General features: G+C 53.2%; 1 protein-coding gene across 1 annotated transcript in view; it reads left to right on the forward strand.

The window, feature by feature from the left end:
* Window positions 1–13933, forward strand: part of GALNT14 (polypeptide N-acetylgalactosaminyltransferase 14) — a 224251-nt gene extending 210318 nt beyond the window's left edge. The window contains exons 14-15 of the mRNA XM_060168701.1: window positions 12014–12133; window positions 13354–13933. Coding sequence (XP_060024684.1) covers window positions 12014–12133; window positions 13354–13512 — 279 coding nt within the window. The 3' untranslated portion in view covers window positions 13513–13933. The remainder of the gene's footprint in view (window positions 1–12013; window positions 12134–13353) is intronic.
* The last annotated feature ends 2005 nt before the right edge of the window (window positions 13934–15938 follow it).

A 15938-nucleotide genomic window follows, 5' to 3' on the forward strand; every position in this document is an offset into this window, starting at 1 on the left:
GTTTTCTTTGTATTTAATTTTTGACAGTTTGATTAATATGTGTCTTGGCGTATTTCTCCTTGGATTTATCCTGTATGGGACGCTCTGCGCTTCCTGGACTTGATTTCCTTTCCCATATTAGGGATGTTTTCAGCTATAATCTCTTCAAATATTTTCTCAGTCCCTTTCTTTTTCTCTTCTTCTTCTGGAACTCCTATAATTCAGATGTTGGTGCATTTAATGTTGTCCCAGAGGTCTCTGAGACTGTCCTCAGTTCTTTTCATTCTTTTTTCTTTATTCTGCTCTGCAGTAGTTATTTCCACTATTTTATCTTCCAGGTCACTTATCCGTTCTTTTGCCTCAGTTACTCTGCTGTTGATCCCTTCTAAAGTATTTTTAATTTCATTGTGTTGTTCATCGTTGCTTGTTTCATCTTTAGTTCTTCTAGGTCCTTGTTAAATGTTTCTTGCACTTTTTCTATTCTATTTCCAAGATGTTGGATCATCTTTACTATCATTTTCTGAGTTCTTTTTCAGGTAGACTGCCTATTTCCTCTTCATTTGTTTGGTCTGGTGGGTTTTTATCTTGCTCCTTCATCTGCTGTGTGTTTTTCTGTCTTCTCATTTTGCTTATCTTACTGTGTTTAGGGTCTTCTTTTTGCAGGCTGCAGATTCATAGTTCCTGTTGTTTTTGGTGTCTGTCCCCAGAGGCTAAAGTTGGTTTAGTGGATTGTGTAGGCTTCCTGGTGGAGGGGACTAGTGCCTGTGTTCTGGAGGATGAGGCTGGATCTTGTCTTTCTGGTGGGCAGGTCCACATCTGGTGGTGTGTTTTGGGGTGTCTGTGGACTTATTATGATTTTAGGCAGCCTCTCTGCTAATGTGTTCCTGTGTTGCTAGTTGTTTGGCATAGGGTGTCCAGCACTGTAGCTTGCTGGTCGTTGAGTGAAGCTGGGTGTTGGTGTTGAGATGGAGACCTCTGGGAGATTTTCGCCGTTTGTTATTACGTGGAGCTGGGAGGTCTCTTGTGGACCAGTGTCCTGAAGTTGGCTCTCCCACCTCAGAGGCACAGCACTGACTCCTGGCTGCAGCACCAAGAGCCTTTCATCCACACGGGTCAGAATAAAAGGGAGAAAAAGTAGAAAGAAAGAAACAGGATAAAAGAAAATAAAATAAGATAAAATAAAATAAAGTTATTAAAATAAAAAATAATTATTAAGAGAAAAAATTTTTTTGAAAAGTAAAGAAAAAACGGATGGATAGAACCCTAGGACAAATGGTGAATGCAAAGCTATACAGACAAAATCTCACACAGAAGCATACACATACACACAAAAAGAGGAAAAGGGGAAAAAATAATAAATCTTGCTCTCAAAGTCCACCTCCTCAATTTGGGATGATTTGTTGTCTATTCAGGTGTTCCACAGATGCAGGGTACATCAAGTTGATTGTGGAGCTTTAATCCGCTGCTCCTGAGGCTGCTGGGAGAGATTTCTCTTTCTCTTCTTTGTTCTCACAGCTCCCAGGGGCTCAGCTTTGGATTTGGCCCCACCTCTGCGTGTAGGTCGCTGGAGGGCGTCTGTTCTTTGCTCAGACAGGATGGGGTTAAAGGAGCCGCTGATTCGGGGGCTCTGGCTCACTCAGGCCGGGGGGAGGGAGGGGTACGGATGCAGGGCGAGCCTGCGGCGGCAGAGGCCGGCATGACATTGCACCAGCCTGAGGCACACCGTGCGTTCTCCCGGGGAAGTTGTCCCTGGATCCCGGGACCCTGGCAGTGGCGGGCTGCACAGGTTGCCCGGAAGTGGGGTGTGGAGAGTGACCTGTGCTCGCACACAGGCTTCTTGGTGGCGGCAGCAGCAGCCTTAGCGTCTCCTGTCCGTCTCTGGGGTCCGCGCTTTTAGCCGCGGCTCGCGGCCGTCTCTGGAGCTCCTTTAAGCAGTGCTCTTGATCCCCTCTCCTCGCGCACCAGAAAACAAAGAGGTAAGAAAAAGTCTCTTGCCTCTTAGGCAGGTCCAGACTTTTCCCCAGACTCCCTCCCGGCCAGCTGTGGCGCACTAACCCCCTGCAGGCTGTGTTCACGCCGCCAACCCCAGTTCTGTCCCTGCCTCCGACCAAAGCCCGAGCCTCAGCTCCCAGCCCCGCCCGCCCCGGCGGGTGAGCAGACAAGCCTCTCGGGCTGGTGAGTGCCAGTTGGCCCTGATCCTCTGTGCAGGAGTCTCTCCACTTTGTCCTCTGCACCCCTGTTGCTGTGCTCTCCTCCGCGGCCCCGAAGCTCCCCCACTCCTCCACCCGCAGTCTCCGCCCGCAAAGGGGCTTCTAGTGTGTGGAAACCTTTCCTCCTTCACGGTTCCCTCCCACCGGTGCAGGTCCCATCCCTATTCTTTTGTCTCTGTTTATTCTGTTTTCTTTTGCCCTACCCAGGTACTTGGGGACTTTCTTGCCTTTTGGGAGGTCTGAGGTCTTCTGCCAGCATTCAGTAGGTGTTCTGTAGGAGTTGTTCCACATGTAGATATATTTCTGATGTTATCTGTGGGGAGAAAGGTGATCTCCGCGTCTTACTCTTCCGCCATCTTCCCTCTCTCCTCCTCTGTTTTCTTGATTCACAAATTCTGTATCTTCATCCATCCATGAATTCATTCATTTATTCATTCATTCACTCTACAAACGTCTGTGTAGACTCTGTTGACTGTGGAGATGCATAGGTGAAGGGCTAGGTTGCAGGCCACCATGGCCCCTCGAGGGATCTAATGCAAAAAGAAGCAAGTCAGCAGCCATTTTGATATAATCTCTGTCCTGGAGAGAGTTTGGTCCTCGGTGCTATAGAAGTGCAGAGAGATGATATCCAACTTCTACACAAGGATTGGGGAAGTCTTCCCAGAGGACCTGAAAATGAGCTGTATCCTGAGAGATGAGTAGAAATAGGCCAGGTCACGAAGGGAAGAAAGGGCAGGTGGGCAAATCCAGCATGTACCAAGGGCCGGGGCTGGGAGCCAGGGTGCCTTTGAAAGGCTGCAGGGAGATTGTGGTCAGAGGGGTAGAATGGTGAGGGAGCAGCAAAGGTAAGACTGGAGAGGAGGGAAGAGGTGCGTCATGGCCCCTTTTCCCAGCTGAGGAGACTGACTTTTATCCTCAGGGGTAGGAGGCTGTGAGAGCCCAGGAGGTGGCTCCAGGATGGCGGGTTTACACTGAGACATCCCTGCCGGACTCTCCCTCTCAAACACAGGGTGATCTAGTGAGTCCACAACCACAGCAAACGCCTCGGAAACTCAAGCCGACAGATGGCTCCAAGCGCCCGTCAGGCTCCCCGGCCACCTCATCACGCCACTAATTCTCTCCTGTCCGTCTTCCATGGCTTCTCTTTCTCCCACATCCCCCATTCCTGCAAATCCCGTCCCTTCTCCCCTCAGAATAGCTGCTCATGGCCCCAACATTCGCTTCTTCATGCCAGATCAGCGGCCCTCAACCTCGGCACTCTTGACGTTTGGGGCTGGGTCACTCTGTGGTAGGGCCCATCCTGTGTACTGTAGGCCGTCTAGCAGCATCCCTGGTCTCTGCCCACCAGGTGCCAGGAGCACCCCATACATACCAGTCATTGCCAGTCAAAGCTGTCTCCAGGCTTTACCAAATGCCCCTGGGGGACAGAACCACCCTGCTTGGGAACCACTGTGTTAGATGCTGGCCACAGCCTCCAGTAACATGTGATCACCAAACCATTGTCCCCCATCCCCATGCAGCCTTCAATGGCTCCCCATTGTCTGCCACAGAAACCCACACTCTCAGCCTGGCATTTGAGGCATCACACCACCAGCCTCCAGCTTGCTGAGATCTTTTCCAAAAATAATCTCCGCTCCAGCAAGACATAGAAGGGGGCTGCCTGAGTCAGACAGGAAAAGGGGAAGGAGACAGAGGTGTTGGTTTCACTCTAGGTGTGGCAGCCTGGTTGAGAATGATACCACTTGTCAGTGGCGTTTTGTAGAATGTGTGAGTAGATAACACACATCCCTGTCTTCTGAATCCATGTGTGGGCCCTGCTCATGGGGATCGCAAACAGCCAAAACGTTATCATCCCCCTTTCCCTGAGACAGAAGTTTGCCGCCTCTGTTTCCAGCAAAGTAGGGGTTTTTCTGGTACTTCATGTCTTTGGCTGCCTAAGGAAGGTGGCGGGGGAGCCATAGGATCTCTGGGGCTCAGGGAGGAGCCACCCAATAGCCTGGCCCAGGGGGAAGCTGCCAGGCCTTTATTTGACTAGAGGAGAGTGGTACCTGTTCTGGCTGACGTCCCAGCGGAGTGCGAAAGGGGAGAGGAGAAAGCTGTCGCTGTGGGAAACTAAGGTTTAGCAGAGTAACAGGGTTCAAGTGAGCGAAGAGTTCTTGTGTAGAAAATCGTGCCAAGCTGTCACTCCTCTGTGCTCTGGAGAGGACAGTTGGGTGTGCGTAGCAGCAGTGCGATCAGGATATGGGAAGAACACAGGAGACAGGACGATGTTCAGTTCCCTTCGACAGATGACACCCGCCGAGTGTGCACAGTGCCCTGGGCACCAGGCTGCATGCTGGGGTGCCGGGTGGGATTACGCCGGGTTAGACACAGCCCTCTCCTAGCGTGACGCGCGGCCAACGGCAGGCCTGGGATGCCTGTCCAAGTATTCTGAAGGCGTTGAACCCACTGATAGAAATCCGCACAGCAATTTCAGCTAGACTCGTCCCCCAAGTGTGTGGGCGTGTGCATGTGTTTCTGGGCGTGTGCACGTGTGCGCGTGGAGTATATACCCTTGCAGGACTGACTTACACTACGTTTCTCATGCTTTCGGTGTCTGCTGCTCTTTCCTACGTAAACCACCCGTCCCGTCGTCCTCCTTCCCAGCGCCTCCTGCTAAGGTGATAACCCTCCTTTGCCTCTTCTCCCCTCTTGCGTCTCTCAGCTTGTCCTGCCTTGTGGCCTGTCCAGAGAAGTTGCATCTGCCCCTCAGACCCCTTCCTGTGCCTCGTTCACCTTCTCTCCTGCCCCTACCTCTCTGTCTCTGAGAGGCCACGTCAAGCCTATTAAGTGTTACTATTATCCTCGTTTTGCAGATAATGAACGTGAGACCTGGAGAAAATTCTCCAAGGTCACACACTAGTAAGTGAGGATTTGGAAGTAAGGCAGGATTTGGAAACCTGGCTCCACAGCTCTGCTCGAGCTACTGCTGCCGCTGGGGTCATGGCTCGTTCCGGGCCCTTTGATTCAGTTTAATCTCGGGAGACCCCTCCTCCAGGTCGTAAATATTAAAACGATAGATCAGCTCCTCCTTGACAGGAGATAGCTGGCAGGAGCTTCCTCCTCTCGCCCACTTCCCAGTGGCAGCCCCTGTGAGAAGGGAAACCAAGGTCACACCCCGTGTCGGGGGGCGGGGAGGGGGCAGACCAGAGAGTAGGCCCCTCCCCTGACACTGATAGGAACTGGGCAAGAGTATGAACGGAGGCCCACCCGCCGCGGACGCCACACCAGGCCAGAGGACACGCGTGGCGCTGGCTTCCAGCCTGGGCTGCCCCCCTTTACTTCCTACCCCACCTCTGTCCCCCACTGTGAACTCCCAGCCTGCATCTCCCTGCTTGGTCACTCCCCTCTCAAGGGTCCCCCTAGGGCCTGGGTGTGTGGACCTGGGACACAGTCCATCCTCTGGAACAGACCCAGGGGAGAGAGATCCACACAAGTCCCGAAATCAGGCTCGGGTTATTTGGGTGGTGGATTCCGGCGTCTTCAACACGTGGGGTGAAAGAGCAGCAGAGGATGGGGCTCGGGGGCCCTGAGCTCTGCTTCCAGCTGGCCACGGACTCTCCAGGTGGCGTGTCCCTGTGCACATGGCTGTCCTCATTGTTGAAAGGAGACCGTCCAACCATGGCTGTCCTCTGGCCCCAATGCTGGCTCATGACCCTGCTCCACCGCAGCCCCATCCACCCCTCACCCTCCCTCCCTTCCCTTTCTTTGGCTGGTTTGTCAACCTTGGGAACAAAATATCTAACCTGCGTGTGTATTCAAGATGGCAGCAACCTGATGCCTTGGGTAGAAAGAGAAATACATCATCAGTTTGTAAATGTGTGAAGCCCCAGAAGCCTTCTGGGTAGTAAGTTTCCTCTCAATTTTATTGGATTCCCTAGAAAAATATTTGTGAAAGATAGAAAGAAGACAGATGCACCAATCTCACTGTATCCCCATTTAAAGAAAGGGAAAAAACATAAATGAAAAACTTTTTAGTGTGTCCTCCCACCTGGATCCCCGGCAGTTCAGGCTCCTGGCTTGTGAAGGATGCATGCAGGCCACTAGGTAGCCCGGGTGGGTGAGATGAAGATCAAAGCTCTTCCCCAAACCCGGACTCAGCTGGCATCTCTCGGTGAGTCTGCCAGTGGGACAGGTTGCCAGCGGTCACCTTCCCTGCCTGATACCACCCTTCCTCCCCGGCTTTCTCAGCACACCCTTGGGAATGGCCCCATCACGACTGCCTCTCCGGCATCTGTCCTGGGAGGCGAAGCAAAGGCAGTTTTCCGAAGGAGGATCTCCAGGGCCGTCTCTCCTCCTGTTGGCATCCTCCACTATCACAGCCAACGGGCGGAGAGTAACTGAGCACTTGCTCCCTGTTCAGCACCATACTGGACCCTCCGAGTACGGGGCTGCTGTGATCTGCATTTCAGAGCTGAGGCGCAGAGTTAAGTAACTCACCCACGTTTATGGGGTTAAAAAACAAGCGAGCCAGGGTCTTAGCCCCGGCAGTCACTCCAGAGTCCAACAGCCTGGCCTAACACAATATGTACTGGGTGTATTCTTACAACTTGGGAGGAAAGGACACGATGGACTGGAAACAAAGATCCCCAAAGTGAGTCTAGTCCCAGTTGAAGGAGAGGAGCGTGTCTCAGAGCCGCCCCTGGTCAGAGGGCCCCCACCAGGGCACGGCTGACTGTCCCTGCGGGTGATGAAGGGCCCCCGCACAGCCAGTCAGTGCATCTGGGGGTCCCGCAGCCATACAGGCGCATCAAGAGGTCGGCTGAACTAAAGGTTCGCTTGGACCCACTCATTCATTCCCAGCATCTTGTCTGAAGCAGGCTTCAGGGCGTGTTGATGGACGAGGGCAATGCCCAGTGTGGCCTACGAGGTTTGAGGCCAGCCCGTGGCCTTGGACGTGCTTGGCTCAGATCCCGTCTCACCAGGGAGGTCCCGCATTCACAGTCAACCCCAGGGTCTACCCCTGGCATTGCCCAGAGCAACCACTGACCTCAGTCCGCCTTCCATCCAATCGTACCTACTTCCCAGGGTGGCTGTGAGGGTCACGTAAACAACGGAAGGTGAACAATCAAGAACAGAAGCGTCCCTCGGCACCGAGTTACTTTGGCCGTCTAACCACAGCACAGCCAGCAGGGCTGCCTCCCATCCACTGTTTCTTCTCTGTTGTTTATTCTTCTCCACACGGGAGAATTTTTGAACAGGGAACTCACCACCAGCAGAAAATGATGTATGCTTCTGCCTTAAGGAAAACACAGCCCCCTAACGTCTGTCCACATGGCAATGTTTCTCTGTCCTCATCCAACCACTCCTTCCCATGTGTTGGAAAAAGATGGTTCACGGAGACTCTCCTCCAGGGGCTGGGCAGTGGGCTGAGTGCTCCACGAACATCTGCTTGTTTCAGCTTCACAGTAACCCCCACTTCACAGATGGGGGTTTCACAGCAGGCTTAGAGGAGGTGACCAAGGCTACCCAGGTCATATGCTAGTAGCGCCAGAGCAGGGTTCAGACACGGCCCTGCCGCCTCCAGACACCAAGCTCTTAAGACTAGGCTAGGTAATGAGAATTTATTGCTCAGTGCTCTGTGGTGACCTAAATGGGAAGCAAACCCAAAAAAGAGGGGATATGTGTTTACAGATAGCTGATTCACTTTGCTGTACAGCAGAAACTAACACAACATTGTAAAGCAACTATATCCAACAAAAACTAAAAAAAAAAAAAAGGCTAGGCTAGGGTTTCTCAACCTCAGCACAGTTGGCATTAGTACCAGGTAATTCTTTGTTGCAGGGACTGTCTGTGCATTGTAGAATGTTTAGCAACATCCCTGACCACACCCACTAGGTGTCAGTAACAGCCCCGACCTAGTCATAATAGTCAAACAATGCCTCCAGACACTGCCAGCTGTCCCCTGGGTAGGTGGCTAGGGGCAAAAGCACCCCAGCTGGAAAGCAGTGCCCTTGCCTACTGGCGGTGGCTCTGGACCATTCTAAGATCAGCCCCTGGGCTTGGGCCCCAGCTTAGCTTCACGCCTGCTCCCTTCAGAACTTTACTCCTTCAGGTATCTCCTCTGAAGAAAATCTTTCCTCTCTGCTTCTCCAGCCAGTGCAGGACAGTAAGCCCCAGGCTAGCTGCCGTGGCCAGGTGAGCATTTACTAGCGAGAAGTCTCCTCCCCCAGTGACGGGTCACTCCTGTCTCCCACCCACACTGGCAGCTCCAGAGACTTCCTCCGAGCACAGAAGGCCTTCAGGCTGTCCGGCCTGGACCATCCCCTCCCCAGCATCAGTTCCCCTCTTCCAGGGCAGCAGCAAAGAGGCTGGAGGGCCAGGAATGGACTGCCTCCTCCTCAACCCCTTACCAGCCCGTCCCAGAGGGGCGAGGCATCCCACACCACCTCCAGGATGGCCTCTGGGTTAGCTTCCATGGATATGGCCGTGTCTGTGTGCATTGGGTTGAAGGCTGTGACTTTGCCAGTCCCCGAAATGGAGCCGTCAGTGCTCACCGATCGAGGCCAGGCCAGCCTGAGCAACCACTGCCGCCTTCTTGAATTCATTTCTGACTCTGAGATTCATTTAATAAACCCATTCATCACCGACCATTCTGCAAAGCCTGACAGGCCGCAGAATAGGAATCGGAAAACCTCTCGTTGCTTCCTTCCCCACCTGCTCCCATGTTCTGCTTCCCCCTTAACTCTCTTCTCTTGCATATGTGTGGCCACAGAGCTGCGTCCCTCTGGGCAATTGCGAGGCTGAATTATTTCGATGCCAGTAAAGCAACAGCTAATGCAAAGTCCACATAGTATGAGGGCTTCAATACCTGTCTGTGCCTGTGCACGTTCTCCCCCGGGCGTCTCGAGGTGGTTTCCTCAGAGCCCCCAGGGTACCATATACATTCCTTCCCAGAAGGCATTTGTGGATGGGGTGTCTCAGAGTTAAAAGGACCACCACTCCCCACCCTACCCCACGCCATCCTCAGCACTTCTGGTTTCTGAAGCCCCTAAGGATATTCAAAAAGAAGTGCCCAGGGCTGCCCTGGTGGCGCAGTGGTTGGGAGTCCGCCTGCCGATGCAGGGGACACGGGTTCGTGCCCCGGTCCAGGAAGATCCCACATGCCGCGGAGCAGCTGGGCCTGTGAGCCATGGCCGCTGAGCCTGTGCGTCCAGAGCCTGTGCTCTGCAACGGGAGAGGCCACAACAGTGAGAGGCCCGCGTACCGCCAAAAAAAAAAAAAAAGTGCCAAAATGGGCTACCAGAAATTGTGGTATATTTTAAGTTTTTATATTTAATCAATTAATGCTTTTAACATAAAAAACACAAAGCTAGTGTATTGTAGTGATTGTAAGATAATTACGGGGTTTATTTTTAAGATGCTAATTCATGGTTCACTGCAAGCTGTGTGGTCGGGTAGTGGGACGGAGCGATGAGCCTCATCTTCTTTCCGTGTCGGTGACTGTGTGTTTATCCTCATTTCCAGGCAATGCAGAAGTCTAACATTGAGGCCAGTGGTACGGTGGGCCTGGGCAAATGGCCCCCTGGCAGCCCTGCCCTTGTACCTGGGCCCTGCTCTCCCCCCGCACCACAGGCCAAGGAATTCTCAGGGCTCACGCCTAGGACCTGTGTCCACCTTCTGCATTACACTCCCCAAACGTGTAGGACCCCAGAATCCACCACCCTAATGACCCGAGCCTGATTTCGGGACTTGTGTGGATCTCTCTCCCCTGGGTCCGTTCCAGAGGATGGACTGTGTCCCAGGTCCACACACCCAGGCCCTAGGGGGACCCCTTGAGAGGGGAGTGACCAAGCAGGGAGATGCAGGCTGGGAGTTCACAGTGGGGGACAGAGGTGGGGTGGGAAGTAAAGGGGGGCAGCTCAGGCTGGAAGCCAGCACCACGCGTGTCCCCTGGCCTGGTGTGGCGTCCGCGGCGGGTGGGCCTCCGTTCATACTCTTGCCCGGTTCCCATCAGTGTCAGGGGAGGGGCCTACTCTCTGGTCTGCCCCCTCCCCGGCCCCCGACACGGGGTGTGACCTTGGTTTCCCTTCTCACAGGGGCTGCCACTGGGAAGTGGGCGAGAGGAGGAAGCTCCTGCCAGCTATCTCCTGTCAAGGAGGAGCTGATCTATCGTTTTAATATTTACGACCTGGAGGAGGGGTCTCCCGAGATTAAACTGAATCAAAGGGCCCGGGACGAGCCATGATCCCAGCAGCAGCAGTAGCTCGAGCAGAGCTGTTGGGGAGAGTGGGTGTTGGGGCCACTTTTGTGTACCTGACTTAGGATAACCTCTCTGAGCCTTACCTTCCTCATCTGTAAAAGGGAAATAATGACAACACCTACCTAATTGGAGTCTTCTGATTAAGTTAACATGTGTAAAGCTCCCAGAACAGTGCCTGGCACATAGTAGGTGCTCAAGAAATGTGAGCCTCTATTAGCCATCTTGTCATGGTTCTGACGTTACCTCCGTGTATACAGGCGTCTTTCCCTTGCAGCTTACCCTGGAGGAAGGCAAATGGTTTGCGTAGCATGGTTATGTTCACAAGGCCAGAGAGTACATTTCCTAACGTTTTATTATTTAAAAAAAAGAAAAACTGAATAGATACAGAAATCAAACTCAGTGGAAGAGTATGAAGAACCCCCGTGTACCCATCCCCAGGCTTCAGGAATTCTCAACTCACAGCCAGTCTTTGTTTGTCTCTATTTCCATCCACTCCCCAGGGAGTACTTTCTGGTCTAGGTCGTCTCTCGACACCAAGTGGCCTGGTGCAGGGACAGAAGGTCCACTGGACGGTAAGGGTGTCGTGGAAGAGGAGAGGTACAGCCCTTAAAGGGGTCCTCTCTGCAGCTCCCCTCGGGGCATCCGATTCACAAGTCTTCGTTGCCCCATGATAAGACAAAGGACAGATGTTATCCCTGTTTTACAAGCTAGGAAAAACCTCTTGAAGGTTCACGTTTGACAACTATTATGCCAGCATTTCCGCCCCTGATCGAAGAGCTGGATGGTGGCCCGGGCTGCTTCAGCAGTTGGTTGCTCTCTGGTCTCTGGCGCTTGAAGGAAACATTCCTCCTTCCTCGTAATGAACCTCACCGAATGCCCCGTTCCCTTCGCCTCCGTCAGAACTCTGCATGTCCATCCGATTCCTTAGCTGCTCCCCATGCAGGAGGTCCAGGGCCAAGTGCTCTGTTCTCCTGGAGTGCTGGCGTGCATGCGTCCTCTTGGAATGATTTTATTTCTCACAACTTCCTTCTTTCCTTCCTTCTCCTCTCCCACCCCCTCCTCATTCCCTTAGCCCCTCCATCTGCCTCTTGTCACAACTCTCACGTTCTCAGGGCGCCAATTTGGACTCCTTTTCAAAGAAGGGACATTCTAAAGACAGCTGGGAGGATGGGGGGTGTGACCTGCCGGGTAGCTATGTGAAATGTCAAGTGTGGGGAACAGACACCGATCCAAACGGAGAAACTGGAGACCATGCAGTTCGGCCGGGGTGTCCTTCAGTCTCCTGCCCAAAGCCCAGAATTGGTCCTTGCCTCTCAGAGGCAGCCTGCATGCCCCAGGCCAGTCCCCTTCTTGGGAGAGGGGCGGGGACTTCACCGAGGGTGTGACCCAAGAATCTCTGGCTCTTGAGTAGCATTTTCCCAGGTCACCTGTCGACAGTCGACTCCCGCTAGGACCGCCCCCCCGCCCCGCCCAGTGCTTCGTACCAAGCTGTGCTAATTGTCACACGTAGGCACAGTAGTATCCCAACAGGGGTGGCTTCCAGGCATCCTGAGGTGACCCTTTCTGGCCTCTTCCCCTCCAGATCTGGGCCTTCACATACACCCAGCAGATCCTCCAGGAGGAGCTGTGCCTGTCAGTCATCACCTTGTTCCCTGGCGCCCCGGTGGTTCTTGTCCTTTGCAAGAATGGAGATGACAGACAGGTAAGTGCTCAGCGCGTCTGCCCTGGGACGTGGCCGCCGGTGTAGGTCTAAGTCTCGTGTGCAGGAAAAGAGAGAAGCTTCAGAGGAGGAAGGGTCGATAAGGAAGAGGTCCTCTGGTTAGGAGAGGGAGGGAGGGGCCTCTGATACCATCCGTGGTGCCCACAGCAGCGATCCGCTGCCGTGTGAAAGCCTGTTGACCGCGCTATACCTCAGCTTGCGTGTGTATCTTGTACTGCCCTGTCTTGCTCCGACGCCCACCCAGGATCCCAGAGCAGGAGCATACTGGGACAGAGCCTGCGGGGCCACAGGGATGAACAAGACTCGAACCTCTGCCTTCGGGGGCCTTGGCCTCTGGCAGGACGTCCAGCAAAGTTCACAGCACTCTGGATGTACCTTGTGCCTCGTTTCTCTGGCGGCACAGTGTTGGCTCCACTCAGTTTCCTGCCAACTGGGTCCTGGTGTTAGAGAGACCGAGATTCAAATATCCATTTTCATGGCTCACTGGCTGTGTGACCCTTGGCAGGTTACTGGACCTCTCTGAGCTTCAGTTTCCTCCTCTATGAAATGAGGTTGATGATGCCCGTCACACAGGGTAGCTGTTTAGAGCAGTTCACTGAGATGGTCCATGATACCTGGTCAGTGGTAGCTCCCCAATACGTGTCCATCCCCTCCCTCCTTGTCCAGTGAGGTGAAGTCTGGGAAGCAGCAGCACGAGACCCCCTCTCTACTTGGGCCCCTCATGTGCTGAAGCACTTTGGAGGAGCAGAGGTTCGGCTTCAGGTGCTGCCCAGGAGCCCCTCCCCGCTGCTGCCTCACCATCCCCGCCTCCTCATTCTCACCCACTTCTTCATGATGGTGCAGATACTGAGCGTGGATCATTTCTTTAGCTGCTCCTGTGACTAACTCGCTTCACATTTTCTGGCCTATGGCTTGGAAAGTTATTGCCTTCTAATGAGTTTTCCTAGCAAACATATTGATTTCGCTTTTACTTTTTTTAATCTGATAAAAAAAAAAAAAAAAAGAAAACTAACAACAATACCTGGCAAGGCAATTAGTTGCAGTTTTCTTCCTCCATGAGACCATGAAGTCAAGTCTCTGGATGACCCTAGCCATGTGGTGTCAACATTTCTGATTACGCTGGAACTCCCAATACTATTGCTAGGACCCAGGACCTTAGCCAGAGAATTCTGGTTCATCCTCTCCCCTCTCCATCTTCCCAGCAATGGACCAAGACTGGTTCCCGCATCGAGCATGTGGCATCCCACCTCTGCCTAGACACAGACATGTTTGGCGATGGCACTGAGAACGGCAGGGAGATCGTTGTCAATCCGTGTGAGTCCTCACTTATGAGCCAGCACTGGGACCTGGTGAGCTCTTGAAGATCCGTGTCGGAACCGGCGGGGGCCGTGGAGTGGTGCTTCCCCGGATGAGAATCGGACTGGAAACCAGGCTGCAGGCAGCCCCGAACTACTGCAGAAGCCCTGAATGGGGAGGCGAAGGCAGAGCCCCCCCCAGGACAGGAACGGCTGTCAGGGAGGATGCAGGAAGAGACTCCAAGCAAAGAGCAACTCAGAGACAGACAGATCCCCGTGTTCTCAAGGCCGTTAAGTTCCAGTCCTGGCTGGGTCTGCCCCTGCACGGTACCTGGAGGCAGAGATCCGATGGGAAGTGTTGATGTGGTTCCCTGTCTTAACGAAAGAGGCCAGAGAGAGCAGCCTTCGTCGTCACTAGGCCAGGACTCGACTGAGAGACGAAGGGCGGAGGTGCTTTTCAAAACAAATAAAGGAACCGTGGAAGTTCTGTCTGTGTCTCTCCTCCTTTGTTTCCACTTGGGTTAGCTCAGAGCTAGGCTGAGTTCTCCTTTGAGTCGGGGTGGGCAGGTGGTGGGGCCTTGTTGGGGGTGGAAAAAGAGGACGGAGAGATGGGAAACCTGCCCTCTGATCCTGAGCTGCCGCTGGCAGGCAGTGCCACCTGGAGAAGACACGTAACTTCTCTGGCCCTTCATCTCCTGTTACATCAAGTGGGGGAGGCGAAGGACAGCGGTGTTTCCTACCTAGGGATACACAGTCTCATCTGGGGAAACTGCATCAATTCAGCAGCTCTAGGGTCTACCTGTGGGGATCCCACTGCAGTAGGTCCAGGGCAGGGTCCAGGCTCCTCCCTGGTTGGAATCACTGCTCTAGGCGTCTCTGTGGGCCCTGATGGCTTTAGAGTCTGTGGCCATCGGTGTGGGAGTTTCTTCCTCTAACAAATCCCCAGTGTGTTCTGGGAATTGGGTATGGTGGTTGTGCATTCTTAGTAACTAGGCTTTAAGAAAAGAACCGACCCATGTTGTTTAAAAGTTCCCGGAATTGCCTCTACGTTCTCAGCCGAGGTAAGTTCACCACGTGCTAATTAGTAATGGTTTTAGCTATCTATTGCCGAGAAACAAATGACCCCAAAACTTAGCAGCTTAAAGCAACACACACCTCTGGCCGCACAGTTTCTATGGGGCGTAGTCTCCCTGGGTCCCCTGCTTCAGGGTGACTTGAAAGCTTGCAGTCAAGGTGTGGCAGTGGTTGTGGGTAGGACGTGGCCCTTCGCTGTTGGCCAGAAGCTGCCCTCAGTTCCTTGCCATGTCGGCCTCTCTAACCCAGCCACCAGCCAAGCAGGCCAGGAAGGCAAGAGTACCAGCAAGACGCAAGTCACAGTCCTTTCCAGCCTCGTCTCACCAGTTACTGCCCATCGCTGTTGCCACATTCTATTTGAGAGAAGTGAGCCACTAGGCCCAGCCACACCCAAGGGGAGAGGATTACACAGGAGAGCTGGTACCAGGAGGTGGGGGCCATTTGGATCCACTTCGGAATCCATCTCCCATCTTATACCCCGAACGGGTGTCTGTCTCCCCTTCATCCAGAAAGCCTTCCGTGATGCCCGTTGTTCAAGCTCATCATTAAAACTCCATGACTGTGGACTACTGCAGACGTGGAGAGTGAAGGGCTGAGTGCAGATCCAGCATGTCGGCTGGATTTGTTTATGCAATCCTCCTATTGCCTTCTTTAGTTACGATGTGACTGTTCTGTGGGGCTGGCTACGCCCCACTGTGGAAAGGCGAGGAGGCCATGTGATAAAGACACCTATAGAAGAAGATGTTCTGTTGGCTGCTCAAGCTACAGGGCCACCGGGTTTAAACCAGTTTTGCAGAGAAGAAAGAACAGTTTCACCAGCGCCCTCTCCCCTAAATAGGGGAAACAGATTCTGCACTGAAATAACTAAAGGAGCTGGTATTGTCCCCATCCGTGTCCTTGTCTCCCTCTGTAGCTGTGCCTGCCTGGGAGTTCCCCGGTGGCAGGAAAGCTGGCTCGTGACTTACTTTAGCCCCAGCGCTGAGTCAGGCACATCAAGCTCTCAGTGAATATTTTCCTCCAGGTGTGATTGGAAACACAACTCCTTGTCCAAGAGGAAGGGACATTGCTCCTAGTTTGCTCCCCTGTAAAGTCACAGACTGTAGGTGGCCATAGCTCTCTGTTGAATACCCATGGAAATGGGGAAACAGGAACGGAGGCCTCTGCCCCAGAGGGACAAACATTTTATTTTTTAATCTCAGCTGCTTAGATGTGGCAGAAAAGCTAAGGCTCGGGGATCCCACTGACCTTCCTCTTACTAGTAAAAGAAGCTGGGACAGTAACAAAGACTCCGTGAAGGACGTGGGGGGGTAGTTTGCTAATGGAGACACCAAAGGTTCACATTTGAGCTGCAGGGTATGCATCTTACGACCTCCTTAGTGGAAAGCAGAACTTAAAAACTGATGCCAGGGCTTCCCTGG

The sequence above is a fragment of the Lagenorhynchus albirostris genome, chromosome 13 (assembly GCF_949774975.1).
Source record: "Lagenorhynchus albirostris chromosome 13, mLagAlb1.1, whole genome shotgun sequence".
NCBI classification, from domain to species: domain Eukaryota; kingdom Metazoa; phylum Chordata; class Mammalia; order Artiodactyla; family Delphinidae; genus Lagenorhynchus; species Lagenorhynchus albirostris.